The 16,929-nt window shown below is 49.8% G+C and overlaps 1 protein-coding gene across 2 annotated transcripts; it reads right to left on the minus strand.

The window, feature by feature from the left end:
- Positions 1–1,861: 1,861 nt before the first annotated feature.
- Positions 1,862–14,573, minus strand: MCM5 (minichromosome maintenance complex component 5). Of its 2 annotated transcripts, none has more exons than XM_068943536.1 (17): positions 14,392–14,573; positions 13,872–14,053; positions 12,763–12,889; positions 12,521–12,649; positions 11,901–12,073; positions 9,980–10,135; positions 9,044–9,210; positions 8,236–8,407; positions 7,947–8,058; positions 7,011–7,154; positions 6,762–6,827; positions 5,330–5,506; positions 4,709–4,821; positions 4,085–4,213; positions 3,548–3,690; positions 2,736–2,863; positions 1,862–2,255 (listed from the first exon to the last, which is right to left on the minus strand). In XM_068943536.1, the coding sequence occupies exons 2-17, from the start codon at positions 14,036–14,038 to the stop codon at positions 2,154–2,156; spliced, it is 2,205 nt and encodes a 734-aa protein (XP_068799637.1). In that variant the 5' UTR covers positions 14,039–14,053; positions 14,392–14,573; the 3' UTR covers positions 1,862–2,153. The 2 variants fall into 2 exon arrangements, with proteins under 2 accessions (XP_068799637.1, XP_068799645.1); XM_068943544.1 differs by having other exon boundaries at positions 14,318–14,448.
- Positions 14,574–16,929: the final 2,356 nt, after the last annotated feature.

The raw sequence follows: 16,929 nt of genomic DNA on the forward strand, positions 1-16,929 counted from the left end.
GGCTTGTAGCCTCACACAACCAGTCTGGTGAGGGCTACATCAGGGTGCAAGGCTAAGGTGACCACTGCTTCCGTCTCTGTCAGTCCATCCCCTCCAGATGGATGCTGGACTCGTTGGCCACCTTCAACCCAATTCCACTGCGTTCTGTACACTTCTCCAAACATCTGCACAGAAGCTTATAGGGAACCTATTAAGCGTCCAAAGGCTGCAAGGAAGTTCAGCCCTTATTTGACAGCTGACAGGCTGCATGCATACTCAATACCAAAACACTTCTCCAAAGAAAAAACATCCACTGGCTTACTGTTCTCACACTACAAGGCAGAAGAGTCTTGCAGTATCACAGCCCTATATTCTTAAGTCTCTAGTACCCTCTGCTGGCCCTGAGTATTTGTTTCGCTAATTAAGCCTGTGTCATATTCTTCTGGGGTGTATTTTTAGTCTGAAGGTCACTTTAAAACATGGCATTAGCCCCTCTGGCGCATGCAATAGCTTCGCTCTTCTACAAATGTCTGAAGCTGAACTCTTCAGAGGACACAAAGTCCCTCGGTCGGTCTTCTCATGCATTCAAGGCTGGCCCTGGGCAGCTGAATGCACAGAGACCTACCAGCACATTATGTCTTCAGGATACTTAAGAGATCCAGTTGTCCTTCAAACATAACCAATACTACTTAGCTAGAAATGACAAAATCTTGAGTGACAAGTGCAAGGTCACAAAACAAATACAGTAGCAGATACTGCAGGAGGAATCCAGGAGTAGTGCTTCCTTGAGCAAGCTAACCTGCATGACAGCTACATACCAGCAGCAACAGCTCAGATGCATTGTTGGCTTGTGAGGTGTTATTGACTAGCGCTTCTTTCAGCGTGAGGCTTTTCAGAAAACACTACCAGAGTAAACTAGCGTTTGCATACTGCACAGTAACCACCTACACTCTTTTATGTTGCAGCAATGCATGACAACATAAAGCAGCTCCTTTTTGCACATCCATGGATGAAAGAGGGACAGCCTACATCACACTGAGCAATGAGAGGAAAGAATACGTTCTTCTATGTGCTAGGGGCAAGAGGGTCTGTGTGTGCTTACAGACATGTATACAAGAGTAGATGACATGCAGAGCAAGTACATTTTGCCACTCTAAGGGCCCAAGACGGAAAAGGTTCAGAGTCCAGGCAAGACCCCCTGCAGAGCAAGACATCCTGCCCCACTGCCACCACACGTTTGAAGCAACTGCTACTTCTACAAAGGCTTGCGGCTCTTTGCCGCAGCCACTGCCCCCAAAATCCTCCATCCTCTCTCAGGGGAGCAGCGCTCTGCCAGGCTGACAGAAACAGGAGGCTTAGAGCCATTCTGCCTACATGTGGAACTAAGGTTTATTCACACAGCCATTTTTATTGCAGGGTAATGTGTTTGTCTACTGAGGGCCTTTGATAAGGAGAGGAGGGGTAAGCAAATAACATCTTTGAAACTCTGGGTCCTGTACGAAACACATGGTTGTTTCCTGCATTGCTGGTGGCAGGCAGGAAAGACAGCAGCAACCTGTGGTTAGTGGCTTAATAATATGCTTCCAGCATAACTGAGCTTAACAGAGCAGTTTGCACTAACACGATTTATGCCTCAATAGGGAGATCAAACCCTGAGCGAAAGATGACATTTTGCCTTTATATATGCTTGTGCTGCTCAGAGGGCAGCAGGGCTGTTTCCGCTTTGTGATGTGAGCCCACGTTGTCAGTGGCTGAGCAGAGAGGATAATACAGAAAGAACAGAACAGACACCTTTCCAAACAACAGTTCTGCACTGTCAAAGGGGAAGAGAGATAAAATGGCCTCTGTCCCACCTCCCTCCAGATAGCAAAGGTTCCTGGAGTAACAATATCAGCATTTATTTTAATGCAAACTAAAAGCTTTTGGAGTTCTGAGAAACATCAAGGTGACCCCGTGACAGAGCATCTGACACGAAGTAGGAACCCCATCTGCCCTCAACTGTGGTTGAAGATGGAGGCACCTGTCTGTTCTGCTTCCCAATGAAGAGCTTCTTCCATCAGCAGGAAGCCAACCTAACAGGGATCTCTTTCTCAGTCACCTGGGGGTCAGTCAGCAGCCAGCAGTGGTTCCATTTGGATGGCTTGAGCCACCAACAGACAAGTGGGGTAAAGAGGTTACTTGATGCGGTAGAGGACTTTACGTTGCATGCGGTGCTGGATCTCTCCTCGCCGCATCATTAACTGCAGCACCTTGTAGATGGCATGTTCTGGATATTTCTGGAAAGAGGGAGAACAGAGCAACATGAGCAGGCACAGGAAAAGCTCACTACAGCCCAGCAAGAACCAGAAACCATCTAGAAAATCTTGCTGTGCCCTCTCCATAGGCAGGAAACTTTGTGGCACAAGCTGCTCACATTCCTTTTTAGTTGAACTGTTTTAGTTTTGACTGCAGACAGTCTCACAAACCCAGTTGTTCCAGTTTCAAGGTTAAGATCCCAACCTACAGGCAAGTATTGCAGGGTATCTGAACAGCCTCAAACCCCCACACTTTTGCAGACTTCCTGTCCAAGTCCCCTCACACTCAGCAATCTTGTTACTCCCCACTTCCTAGGAAGGATTTCAAAAGCAATTATTACCAAAGGGTTCTCCAGTCACCTTTCAGGGAATGGGCTTCACCCTGCAAAGCAGCAGCCCGGGGGTACCTGTTTACACAGCCCACTACCCATCCACAAGCAGGATCTCTGCACCTCAGCCCACCTGCCGCATGAAGTCCTGGATGATGCTGTGCTCTGACACCTGAGAGCCAATGGCAAAACGGCGCTTGAGCTGCTTCTCAATGCGGGACAGCATCTCTTGGTCCTCCTGTGTTGTGAAGCCTTCAGCCCCTAGAGAGAGATGCTGTATGAGCTCTCTGCACTGCTGAGATGTCACTCTCAAAACAGGAATGCCTGTTTCCCCAACCTCCCGCCACACTTGCCTGTCTCTGGCATCAGAGACCTTTAGTGAAATGAGGCAAATCCAACACCAAATATTGCAGAGCTTCAAACACACAGCCATATGTGGTCCCAACCATCAAAGTTTCCCTGAAACCCTTCATGCCATGCTTCCTCTGAAGGAAGCACATAGTCTTCACCCTCACAGGAAAAGGGATTAGAGTATGAACAGGATGGGGAATGATCTTGTTTCCCTCCACCCCCAGCACTGTACTTTGTCCTCAGGACTATGAGAAGCCAGATTGTACCCCCTTCCCTGCTATTGTGAGAGAGACTCCCCTGCCTGGATCGTTTAGATTCATCGCTGTCTAGCCCACTTGGTGAGCCACAGCCACACACCTGCAGCAGTCCCTGTGGGAATGTGGAACCCTTGCTGCCATGAGCACTGCTTTCCCTTTGCTCAGAAAGCACTTCTAGCACACAGAGCAGCAGCACCCTGTACAGAGGATGCCTTTTAGCACCCTCTCTGCAACTGTCCTGAGAGGTAAGCTTGGCTCTCCTTGCTATAAGCACTGGGGTCAGCTTCATACCCCATCCTGCCCCCAGCAAAAGGTGTCTCAAGCATCTCTGCCTCACCTGACAGGCTGCCCGACATGGCTGCATCAAGCGTGGACACCTGGAAGAGCCGCAAGGCCTCCTCAACATCTGCCTCAGTGGCAAAAGGCTGAAGCTTCATCTTGCCAAGAGATTCAGCAATGCGCACGATGGCCTCCAGCTGCCTGCAGCCGATGGAGACATACCCCTCTTTCTACCACAGTTCTAGCAGGCCCTCTCCTTCCCTCCCACCCGTGACACACACATGCACCCCTTACACAAGGAACCTCCTGCCCCAGCACTGCACCTCCAGTACTGCCCTACAGTACATGCACTGGTGAGGAAGGGGCAACCCCTCATCCACAGGAGGGCTCCCTTAAAACTCAAGGCCCTGCTAACCTCCCTGGGCAAACTCAGGTGACATCCAGAAATGCACTGAATCAATTATAACCCCTGAGGGTTTAGGCCGTGTGAGGAGAATAGCTGTGCCCTTCCCTCTGTGCATATTCCCCAGGCATTCAGGATCCATGTTCCCTGTGCTTCCCCAGGGCAGCGCTGAGAGGGCCCTCACACTCTCACCGGATGGTGATGGGGATGCTGGACCGACGATCACTCTCCTGCTCGTGCTGGCGAGCGCCACTCCGCATCAGGATGTAGCGATTCTTCAGCTTCTCTGCAGCTGCTGCAGACAGGCGAGGGCCACACTTCCTGCGAAAGAGGGAAGGGAAATTTGATGAGGCACTGGCAGGGAAAGTGTACTGCACAGGCAGCAGCCCATCACCGCAATGAAATAGGGGCACCTCTTACCTCCTCAGGCTAAGTTGTGGCACAGTTTCAGGCTACTCTCATTTCCATTTTTTTCTGGGTGACCTTTTTTCTCCTGCCCAAAAAGGGCACTTTAAAAACCCTAGACCATTTCCAGCAGCCATGCAACCAATTTCAGTTAGATTTTAGAAACACCTTCCACAAGAAGTACTTATGTGGCTCAATATTGGGTCATTCCAGGTAATTCATTCCCAGGCAGAGAATGGCCCTACAGTTGGAGTAGCAGCAGCAGGCACAGACCTAAGTGCCCTCAGGGACCACATCTGCGTTGCTCCGCTACATGGGCCACACAGCTCAAGCTGCATGTGGTGCCTCCAGTTCTGCCATGCAACCTGGCACCGTCAAAAGCGATGCCATGAGGAAACACCTTTCACTCACGTCCGACAGAAGGATATGAGCTTCTTCAGCTTGTTCAGCTCAATTTCACCCTCCACGGCCTGGGTCTGCGTCAAGGCACTCACGTGTAAGGACATCACATGCTTGGCCAGTGTCTAGGAAAGCAGAGGACAGTCAGACATTATAAAAACTCTTGCCTTCAACTGCAACATACAATCCTACAGAAAAATGGGGCAGCCTGTCTCAGCTTATTGTGGAGTTGGGGTAGCAATATGAAGAACACAGCTGTTCAAAAGCTCTGTCCCTGTGAGACTGATGTTTGGCAGGAGGTAACAGCGCTTTAGAGGACATGGAAGGGGTCCACGCTATGTTAGTGTTGAAGAGAGGATTTAAGTCCCCCTGCAAGCTAATCTGAATGTTGTATGGGCTGTGCTCCGCTCAGAAGAAACAGGTTAAGGGACCCATGGGGCCAGGGTTCAAGGCACACCTTGCCCTGGTGGACAAAAGAACAAAGCAGAGGCTTTACTTTGCTTCTTCCTCAAGCTCTCAGCCTACTGTTATGGCTAAATACGCTCTCAGCTACTTGCCCTACTGTCTTTGATCTTGCTCCTGCTAGGCCGACTCTGTTGCAAGTCCCAGTTGAGCTCACAAGCCCCAACCCACCATGTCTCGCTCCTCGTTGTGCTCATCCTTGACAATGAAGATCATGTCAAATCGGGACAGAATGGTGGGCATAAAATCAATGTTCTCCTCGCCTTTCGTCTCATCCCAGCGCCCGAAGACAGAGTTGGCAGCTGCAAGCACTGAGCAGCGGGAATTCAATGTGGTCGTGATTCCTGCCTGTGAGAAGAAGGTGAAACGGCTGTGGTCAAGACCATATGCATGGGACAACAGGGCTAGGTAGCTATTAACCCACAGTAAAAGGGCCAAAGTGGTTTGCAAGGACTCGTTATCCTCAAGCACCCGCTTTAAATAAAGCTCTTCAAGTAGCATCCAATTGCTCTATTAGGGTTCCACATTGGAGGGAGGTCATCATAGCAGGTGCATGAGGCTGGACCTGCGTGCCCATCTGGAGGAAGGCTGGCTTCGACTGAGGCTTGAGCACTGAGTAACCTTATTTAAAACCTTGTGTTAAGGGCAAGGACACAAAAGTGAGACAGACTATGTTAAATGTTGGGGGGGGGGAGGGGAAGATGGGGACACACACAGAACACGCACAGAAAGTTGAACTTAGAGGCCAGGGGCTGAGAATCCACCAGGGAGGCCAGAGGGGGAAATGCCTACTTGGGCTGGACTACTACTATTGCAAAATTTTCAGAAGTAGCACAGAAAGAACAAAATAAAATGTAGGGGAACATGTCTGAGAAGTAAAGGGAATCACAAAGGGGAGGACATCAGAAGATCTGAGGGATGAAGTGACCAAAGATAGGGAAGAGAATCACCTGGGCACATGAGAGAGAAGGAATCTGATTGGCAACAGCAAATCTCTGCTGGTTTGAAGGTAGCGCAGACAGTTAAGAACAATAAGCAAGGAAAAGTTGCGGCAGCTGCTCTATTAAGAGGGACTGAACAGATAAGGGGTGAGTCAGAGCAACCAGAAGAGTGGAGAGCCGCAATAAAAATGTTGAACAGTGGAAATGAAGAGAAACTCTGATTTGAGGGAGACCTGGAACCAGGATGTCAGGCAATTTCTGTAGATTTTGGCGGGGGAGGGGGGCAGGAGGGAAAGAGTAGAGAGCAGGGGGAAAGGAAGAAAAGGAGACAGAAATGACACCAGGCTGTGACATAGGAATGTGAGCAGAACTACTAAATCTACAGGAGCAGAGCAGAGGAGGGAGCTCAGGTTCAGTTCTGTGTTCAGGCTGCCTGAACAAAGACAATCTGACGCCCGTAAGCAGGGCCTACTGTTCTTGGATCACAGAAATCAGGAACTATGAAAAGCGCTGCTTGGAAAAGCAACTCTAAAGCGTGCCACTCTGGCGAAAGATGTGACAGCTGGTTGCTGGGCTCTCACAGAAACTGAGAGATGGAAGTCAGACTCCTGCCATTAACACTCCCCTCCCACCCTGGGGCAATGCATGTGCTAGCAGCTCACCTTCGCAATGGAGATGGTCTGTTGTTCCATGGCCTCGTGGATGGCCACGCGGTCATCCTCCCGCATCTTGTCATCAGAGGAGGGAGAGAGATGTAGGGGGAGAGGGAGGCAAAAAAGTCAGTCACCTCCAGAGAGGCACCTCTTTCTCCTACAGCTCTGGGCTCTCCAGAGAAGAGTTCATAGCACAGTTGGCTCTCTTCCCCACTCCCATACATTGTAGCATTGGGCTCTGCATGCCACACTGGTTACCTTGTCAAATTCATCGATGCACACCACTCCCCCGTCTGCCAGCACCATGGCTCCTCCCTCCATGAAGAAACTCCTTGAAGAAGGGTCTCGGATCACTGAAGCTGTCAAGCCAGCAGCACTGCTGCCCTTCCCCGAGGTGTATACCTAGCAGCATGTGGGGCAAGGAATGGGACAGTATATAAGCCACCATGGGATCCAGGAGCTCATCACTCCAGCTGGAGAACAAAACATCCCACTGCACTGCAAGATCTGCCTTGCTACAGCAAGGACTGTTGGAGGAAATGCAATGCCCTAAAAGAAAATCCCATAGCACACATCAAAACCAAACGCTGTATACAAAGCGAGATTTTCACATGCTTCTATGTGTTGGACTCAGGAGTTGTGATGCACTGGAGGGCTTGTAGACATACAGATATAGGTAATAAGTACAGAACAGAGTGATTCATTGTCTGGTGAGCTGTTGCGTTCACTTTGTTCTCCCTCTGAAGAAACAAAGCAATCAGAAGCTGAGTTCAATGGAGACTACAAGAAAACACAGTTGAAAATATAATTTCATGCTAGGGCTCTGTCTGGAGCTCCGTGCCCAAGATGCAGTCAATTTAGTTTGCTCTGACCAGCCAGCCTCTCTGCTGATCAAGTCTTAGCAATAAACAACAACACTAGTCACATCTTTGGACGTCTGCTAATAGCCAGGCTCATATCATAACAAAAAGCATTACCTGCTTCTCCTCCCCTCCCTCATCCTCTATCCTGCACCCATCTCTCTTCCAGGCTAGCACGAGAAACAGCAGCTCACCCCTCTGCCAGCCAGTCTAGCTGTGCATGCATGAGCAGTTTTCTGCTGTGACCATGGTTTGGTCCTGTGCTATACAGGGAGCAAAAGGAAGAAACAAGCTGCACTGTAAGCCTACGCCTTATACCACTCATAACACCTACCCCAATGGGTGAACACTTCTCTACAAACTTCAGTAGCTGGGATTTGGCTGTGCCAGGATCACCCAGCATCAGTAAATTGATGTCTCCTCTGCGGGTCAGCCCATCGGGAAGCCTAGAGTGACAAGGTGGAAAGAAAAGAGGGCGGAGAGATGGTAAGCACTTGTTCTGACAACTTATTGCTGATGAGCAGCAGGCAGTGGTTAGCATTGCCAGAAGACTGCACAAGAGCTCTGTGCCTTGAATGATACCCCTGCCACCACCCTACCTCCTCCAGGCTATTCCTCCTCACCTCTTGCGTGAGCCTCCAAATAAGAGGCAGGCAATGGCCTTTTTGATGTCAGTGCTGCCATAGATGGAGGGTGCAATGCTCTTAGCAATCGTCTCATAGACGTTGGGCATGGCAGCGAGGCGACGAAGTTCCTCCTCTTCTTGAGGGGTCACTGAGCCAGCAAAACTGTGTCCTATATAGAGGAGAGAAAAATGAGGCAACAGCAAGCAAATGGATGCTTTTAACGCAAAGACACCCCTCCCACCCACCCCTAAGAGGGTTTCTTGGGGATCATGCCAAATGCCACCATGTGTGGAGATCAGAAAGGGCAGATGTTTCCTAACTCAGCAGGCAGGCTGTTTCCTTGGGGGCTGGGTGAAGGAGGGAGTCTACAGCAAGACTGGAAGGAAAAAAGCAAGGATCTTGGGCAAAGCAGCTCAGGAGGAACCAGAAAGAGAATTACAGGACTGTGTTTTAAATACACAGCTCAATTTTAACTGTTGACGTCAGCCCAGATCCTCAGGGACAGCTTAGTGAATTCCCACTAAGATCAATAGGATAGAAGTACTTAAATACCCTGAAGGATCCAGGCTGAAACCTCATTTAATATCATGGAGGAAAAGTCATATAGGACTCCTGATGAGTACACAGGAGCCAGGGCAAGCCAGCCCCCCCGGACTAGCTTGTAGCTTTTGCTATATGTGCGATAGAGAAGGACTCAGGTTGTGATTTTGTAGTCCTCGTTGAAGGACTTCCTTGTTCAGAAACAGGGCTTTCCTAACACCACGCTACCAACACAAGCCAGGCAGGAACCAAAACCAGCCCTCACCTGAGCCTTCCACATCCACCTGGATGCCTACGACACGGATGTAAGCGCTTCGGATGCCCACACCCACGTTGTCACGGCTTTTGTTCTTGCTCTGGGCAGACTTCTTGATGGAATAGATGCCCATAATAGTAACTCTGTTCCCTGGGACAACTTTGTCGCACAGGTACCTAAGAAGAGGAAGGAGAAAGCAAAGGATGACAGGGAGGAAAAGGACAGCACCAGCAACACCTTTTATCCCCTCTCTTGCCAACCCCCGAAAAGTTTCAAGGCCCAACACTCAGCAGTAGGGGCTGTCAAAAGGGGAGACCTGGCCGGGACTAACTCAAGAAATATCAAGGGAGCCAATTTATGGCTGTTGAACTTGCTCACTGAGGCTCCCATATGAGACCAAAGTAACTTCACCAGCAGGAAGCCATATTGTCCAGGCCTGCTGAGCAATCTCAGCCACCAGCTGCATGAGGATGTAAGCAGAGGCTGCCAGGAGCAACAATGCAACATCACTCTGAGATGGAGCAACTTATCTATAGACCGGCCCATGTCTTTCCCAAAACAGAGGAGCAGCATTCCAGGGAGTCACTGTCACCCCTCATGTCTGAGAGCTGCTTCCTAAACTGCTTGGTTCCCAAGGTATGTGGCATGGCTCATGGCCACAAAAAATTTGGCTCTGAAAATCATAGGAGGAAGAGGCTGGCCAGCCATCCCCAGGACGTGGCAGCTATTAAAACATTGCGGCGCTGCTGTGAGGTAACCTCACAGGTACAGAGGTGTGTACAAATCTGTTTTTGAGCAGTCTTGTGCAATGCTCCTAAGGATTGATGCAGAAAAGGCCACAATATCCATTTCAACTCAGATAACTTCTTGCCAGGGAAGAGTTGAATCCAGTACCAGCTGTCTGAAATGCCCTGTGGGGTGGTGGGACAGGGGACTTGCTGTTACCTGTCACAGTACAGCTGCATGTGCCGGGGCATCTCCCCATGAGGCACAGCGTCTGGAGACTCTTGGAGCTTCAGGACCTGGAAGTCCACACACTTGCATTTATCTGGCATAATGAAATACGGGTCCAGCGGGCACTTGGGGCGGCCAGCCTGTTCTCTGTACAGAGATCAATCAGGGAAATTAGCTGAATGCCAGGACTCAGAAGACACCACCTCAAAGCCCCTTTTGCATAGGCAGGAGTGGTCTCACACCCCAGAACAGCCCACCCTCCCCAATAGTACCAAGCAAGCCAGAAGAGCAGTCATACAGGCCAGACGAAAGGTTCACCTGACCCTGTATCTTGTATTCAACAGTTGCCAAAGGCAGGTGTTAAGGTCAAGCTATTAGAACAAGCCAAACACAGTGATATTTCCCCTGAATACCCTTTCAGCCTCCTCCCTCTTCCCTGCTAGATAAAACCAAAGAGGAAGGTAATTCAGTAATTGCACAGAAGGTAACAGTATAGACTCAATGACCTGACAGAGCATTTTTCTTTATAACTTGGTGCACGAAGCAAATGTTAAGTGGTTTCTGTTGAGAAAGCAATTAGCAATGTGACAAGACTGTCATCAACCTCTTAGTCTCTCGAGACACTGGCTCTACATATCTGCCTTGCTATACTACAAGCTCTTTGAGACAAGAAGCACCTCCACATCCTGCTGGCTTCTCAGTACATTATTACTGGTGCCTGAACGCATGCAGGCAGCGATAGGCTTTCAGGGAGGATAATATGACAAGGAAAAATCTCATGAACGTCAGCCCCATTCAAGATAGGAGGAGAGGCGGCTGCACTACAAATGCGCAGACGCACTTCTGCAGTCAAGCTTCGGGAACTAGGTGCTCTACAGACTAAATACAAGAATGATTCTCATCCCAAAGATCCCTCAAGCTGTGTTTAAGATGAGACACAGGAAAATACTAGCAGACACGAGATCACACAATCCATCAGAATCAGCCAGCACGAGAGCACTGCAGCACCATGGCAGCCTAATGCTCGTGGTTCACACAGGCATCACGAGCTATAGAGAGGGGTTTGCAAAGTACTATTAGTTAGTAGCAAAGTGCTATTACAGAAGTTTATGAAAAAAGCAATCTGAGCAGAGGCAACTGGGAGGCAAGAAGTTTGCTTGAAAAAAATAACAACTTAATAGGAAGTTAGGATAGCAACTTAAAACAGTATTACAGGACAACTGGAGGCAGGAGTGAACCTTTAGGTACCTGACAACAGGGGAAAGCAAGGTAAGGCAGCAGCCAGCTTAGAAAGTGAAGACAAACAATCCTCATAACAAGAAACTCTAACACAGACAGACTCAGTGGAGAAAGAAGGCAAGAGCCAATGCACAGAGAAACCTAGAAGGTGGACCTCCAGACAGCCATAGAAAGTGCTTCAGTGAGCCCATGGTAAGAAGCCAGCGCAAAAGTCTGACAGGCAAGAGGATTTTTTGTTTGACTTTGTTTTGTTTATTAATAAAAGACAAAATGCAAGAGTGAAAAGAGTGAGGGACAGATGAGAGTTTGAGGAGGTAAGAAGAAAATCTTCTGTGTCTGCAGCAATAGGGAAGAGCAGACGCTGAAAGCAATGGAAATGCAGGTCTAGAGGAAGAAGCTTTTTCAACCAGCTTTTTCAACCCCGCTTGCAACAGTGGTCACAGAACATCCATGATCAAGGTTACTCCTAGATGAACAGAGCTAAAAGCTACTGGCCAAGGATGGGTGCAGGCACTAGGGCAACTGGAAGGTAGAGGCTCAGAGCGGTGCAGACACTTCCACCTTGTGGGACAGGTTGCTGACTCCATGCAGCATGCATGGGATGAAGGGGAAGAAGACGACAGAGTCTTTTGTCCCACTACCCTGGCAGATTCATCTCCATTCCAGTCCTTACGTGTTGCATTTCCTGGGCAGGGCATAACCTTCCAAGCCTGGGCGCACAGCAATGTTGCTGATGGTGTTACGGCAGCTGCGGCACTGGATAGCTATTTTGGTGGCTTTGGCTCTCACAGGTGTTGCTGCAATTATAATCCCAGGGATCTTCACAAGGTGGGACATCTGGTCAGACTGAAAGGGAAAAGGTGAAGGGAAGGTGAGAAAGCACATTGCTGGAAGACTGACAAGAAATTTAACCATGATACAAGATGTTAAAGAAACATGGGGGTACCAGAATAAAAGAAGTTTACACTTCTTGACAACTCCATACTCTTGCTCTATAGTAGCAGGGGAAGGTCGCATGGCTTTAACTACTCTGCCTTCAAAGCAAGAGAGGTAAGAGGATAAAACACTACACCTAGAACACCCCTAACAGCAGTAACGTCCCCAAAGCAGGAACCAATCAAAATAACCCTGTGCAGTCAGATGTAAGACGCATTATATTCCTGTGCGTAAATTAGTGAACAACTCGTGTCCTGAAGTAAATAATCAAGTACTTAAAGTTCCCTCAGCAATCCCTCCCTCTCACGAGCAAGCCCTGCCACCTGTTTCTCCACAGAGCAGCTAGATTCACCTCACCTTCAAACTGCGGATGTTGGCTGCATTGGCATCTGATCTCAGCATGACCTGGATGTCTTGCAGAGTTTCTTCACCTGAAGGACGAGGACGGGTGACCTCATCTGCAACTTCTTTTGCTGCTTCTTCCAACTACAAAGGGAATAACTAGGCTATTACTGACATACTACAGTGTAATATCAGGACTGCTCTCGTTACATGACTGAATGTCAGCGCACCAGATCTCCCATTCCCTCCATCCTTACCAGCTGAAGGTGCTCCGCTGGTTGCTTGTACAGATAGTCAGCAAGATCTTCATCAAAGCTGGCTAAGTCTTCCATCTCCACCTCAATCCAATACTGACCCAGGTTATAGTGCCGTTTAAGCTCATCCCTGCAAGGCAGTAGGTAGTAAATGCTTGCAGAGCAGAAAGCACTAATCTTAACAAACGTGTCCAGCCACCATTCCACAATGACCCTGTCACTAAACAGGGAGAAGAGAAGGCAGGTTCTGCATGGAGTCCTTAGTTTGGAAAATTGGGAAATTCCCAATTTCCTTAAATTGGGAAAATAGGGAGAGCTCTAAGAGAAGCCAAGGGGGTCCTGGGCAAATCTTTCATCCAAATACTCTCTGAAATGTGACACAAGACCAGGAACACTAGTGCTTGCAGTGACAGTGTAAATTTAGTGCTAATACTTTAATTCTAGAATCACAATATCAGATGTGCAATTCAGGAACTCCTATACAGAATGTCTATTGTACCTAAACTGCGATTCTAAAAAACAGGATGTAATAGCATAGCAGGCAATATTCCCCTTATAAAAACTAGGGTGCAAGAAATTCAGACATGAAAGGTGAAAGATTTCCCTGACCCTTGCATGATATGTCTCCATCTTCTCTCTCCGTAGTCTCTCCAAGTTGCATAGGCAAAATGATAGCCAAGGGACCTTCAGAGCCTCAGAGGGCATAAGCGAACAGTGCTTTACCAATTTTAATACTCCCGATCAGACCAAAACTCTGGACCAGGAAGCACTAAAACTTGAAAACAGACCTTGAAATTCTGATCTAAGTGCAAGTTCGACGATGCAGATCCCGCTATTCCTACCTCTGCCACTGTAGACCAGACTACCGCCTAAGAATTTGGGAGAATGCCAAACCTCAGTTTTCCCATAAGCTCAAATGGGAACAATGTCATTTCTTATCTTAACAAAGAGCTCTTCGGGGTCTACAGGAAGGAAACAAGCTAAAATACGCTACTGTATCCTTTTGACTTACATAGCAGAAGGCAGGTTAAGAGCGGATTGGACGTGCAAGGAGGAGTGAGTGAGTAAGGCTACAGAGAGAGAAGAGCGGTTGCTACAAGTCACAGCAGCACCTGTATTTGAAGGTGAAGCCTGTCCGGTCCGTGCCCACCCGGTACTGCCGTAGAAACTCCTTGAACCGTTTCTGCAGCTGGGACTTCCGAATCTGCCCTTCATCGGCCGACACGTCACCCCCAAAACTGTCGCTGTAGTAAATACCGGGGTCGTCGAAGCCGGACATGGCAACCACGATTCACTGAAGGGGTGGGAAGACACGGTCAGCCCCCTGCCCGCCTCTTCCTCCCCCCAAATGTCTCAGGGGGTCCCCACCCTCCGGTGCCTTCCCTGCTACACCGCGGTCCCGCAGCCCCTGCCCCATCCATGACTCCATTACTCCTCCCAACCTGCCCACCCCCCCCAAAAAACTCTCCCCACCCCCACCCCGCGCTGCTCTCCCTGCCCCACCGACTGCGCCAATAACCCCCCAAACTGCCCCCTCGCCCCCGCCCGCGGGACGGACCCCAGACCCGGAGCGGCTGGTGCTGGGACAACCGCAACTCGTCCGTCCCCCCCCCCCGCCGCCCGGCTCCGCACCTCGCCGCTCCCCGGGAACCGGCCCGCCACTTTTCGCGGCAAAAGCAGCGCGCGGCGCTAACAAACCGGACACACGCCCCCTCCCAAGCGCGCCGCTGCTGCACGCTCCTAATTGGCCCGCCCGCAGCGCGCCGCCCCGGATTGGCCCTGGCCGTCCTTTCCCTCGCCGCCCCGCCCCCTTCGGCCCAGGCCGCCGCCGCAGCCGAGCGCTCCGCCCCCTTTCGGCCGGGCGCATTTGGCGCGAAAACTGGGAGAGAAAGGGAGGGGAAAAGGGGAGGAAAATGGCGGATCGGGCGGGACTATTGCAGGCGGCGCGGGGGAAGGGGGGGGGAAGGCGGGCGAAACCATAGCTGCCGGGGAGGGGGGGAGAGAGCGCCTAGAGGCGAGGCTGGCGGGGCGGGTCCCTGCGTGCCGTGAGTCGAGTGACGACGTTAATGGACACGAATAAAATAAAGCGGCGATTATCGCAAGGCTGGAGGCGGAGGCAGGGAAAACCTTGGGTTGTCTAGCCTTCCTGCCTGCCTAGATGCTCGTTGCTGACAGGCGTTGGCAGGAGGTGTTCAGCTGAGGGCCTGGCAGCTCTTCACCCTGCTTGGCGCTCCAGGTGTTGGCCCCGGGCCAACCCCCCCCCCCCAAACATGGAGGGGGGTGCAGTTTAATGGGGCTACAGCTGCCTCTGAAGCCCATCGGGTCAGTGGCAGCCTTTAGTGTCCTTGGGCAGCGCTGGGGTCACCTCTGACGCCCGCAGAGTGGGGATAACAGAGATCTGTGGGGATTAGTTAGCGTTCATACAATGTTTAATCAATGCTAATTTGCCCAGAGAGGCTGTGGAGTCTCCGTCCTTGGAGATACTCAAAACCAGCTGGACACGGTCCTGGGTAACCTGCTGTAGGTGACCCTGCTTCAGCAGGGGGCTGGACCAGACGGTTCCTGCCAGCCCCAACTGTTTTGCAGTTCTGAAGTGACAGGTACCATAGGCCAGATGAGGAGCACTCTACTGAGCCGCGAGAGGTGCCTCCGAGCGCGTTCAGAGCCCTTTCTGCAAAGATTGTATGGGCCAGATTTGTTTTTGTGCTCCTGCCTTTTGGGGCAGCTCTTCTGGGATGCAACCTGCCCTCGAGCTCTGACATCGGGACAGGGGGATGAGGGCTAGTCCTTAGTTCAGGTGACAGGTCCATAAAAGGGAGAGAGGGGAGGGGAGGGGAAGGGAGGGGTCATGTGCTTTGGACATGAGTCATGTCCAAGTCACTCCATTTGGCAAGGAGTCATCCTTGCTTTGGGACATACTGGAAAAGGGAATGGCAGGTGGTTGGACTGCCCAGAGTCCCATAGGGAAGACAGTACTTACACAGCAAGCCAAATACGCATATAAACAGACTGTTTTTTTAGGATACGTTTCCTCTGGGATGTTTTTCTGCTAACTACTACTGAATTTTTGGGGAAAGCTGACTTGTCATTGGGAAACCATTATAGCTCCTAGAAAGTGGGGTACTGCACATATCAAATGAAAACCAGAGCTGGGAAGCATAGTGTGTTGCAAGGGAGATTTTAACAGCACCGGGTGGAAATCTTGTCAGCTGTAGCTATGCTGTAGGGAAGCCAGATATTTTCATAGAGCTTATAGATTAGTACAAAGCAAAGTTTTAGCGTTCACCTCTGAAGACTTGCTTTAGCTCAGTCTGGCATCCTTCTGTGTGTGGTACGGCAGTGGCTGTGAGATAACTCAGAGCATGATACTCTTCTGCTATGAACAGGAAGGGGGATGGTGTCAGTTTGAATCCAAGTTTCTTAACTTTGAGGTCACAGCTATGGTCTCTGAGGGCAGCAGAGCGGGGGGCTGATTGTGCTAGAGTGCATTTTCTGAGCTCTTGGGCATTTGTTTGCATGTTTGGGAGGTTTATTTATTCAGCATGGTTGAATGAACATAATGATTTAGTTGGGGTGGCTTAGAGAGACTGAGTAGGTGGAACTTAAAATAAATTTGAACGAATGAAATGAGTTATAGGATTTGAATAGCTGTCAAGCCTAATATCCCTGCTTTTCACACATTTGACTCTCTTTTTAACAATTAACTTGTTTTCTCTTTTTCTGGGGATCGGTGAATGGGTCCAAATAGAGAAGCATTAAAAGAGATTTTACAAGAAAAATAGGATAGACAAGAGCCTGATGATAATGACAGTCTCTCTTTCTCACTGTTTATTCTCTGTAGGACCTGCCTTCTGATTCTTGCTCTTTGAGTAGGTTAAGTGCTGATCATTAATACAGATCAGTAGCAATAAATGCCTTTGGGATTAAGGCTACAGCCAGAACAGGCAGCATCATGAAGACAGGTTGATCACAGAGGCTCCTCAGGTAGAAAGGGGGGAAGGGACTCTGAGCTGAAAGGTAATGGCCTTGTCAGTATCTGCTCTGTTACACTCAAGATGCAGCCGCTCCTGCAGTTAACTTCTGTATTAGAAGACCTTCATAAGCAGATAAGGCCTATGGCCATAACAGCAGCTGGCCGCACCTCCAGTTTTGAGTGAGCAAAAGGGGAAA

The sequence above is a fragment of the Struthio camelus genome, chromosome 1 (genome assembly GCF_040807025.1).
Source record: "Struthio camelus isolate bStrCam1 chromosome 1, bStrCam1.hap1, whole genome shotgun sequence".
Taxonomy (NCBI): Eukaryota; Metazoa; Chordata; class Aves; order Struthioniformes; family Struthionidae; genus Struthio; species Struthio camelus.

Excerpts from the sequence above, each read along its gene's own strand:
- MCM5 (XM_068943536.1), bottom strand. The coding sequence starts at position 14,038 with ATGTCCGGCTTCGACGACCCCGGTATTTACTACAGCGACAGTTTTGGG. Across the intron at positions 7,155-7,946 it reads AGAAGTGTTCACCCATTGGG|GTATACACCTCGGGGAAGGG; the intron begins GTAGGTGTTATG and ends ACATGCTGCTAG. Across the intron at positions 2,864-3,547 it reads CATGTCGGGCAGCCTGTCAG|GGGCTGAAGGCTTCACAACA; the intron begins GTGAGGCAGAGA and ends ATCTCTCTCTAG.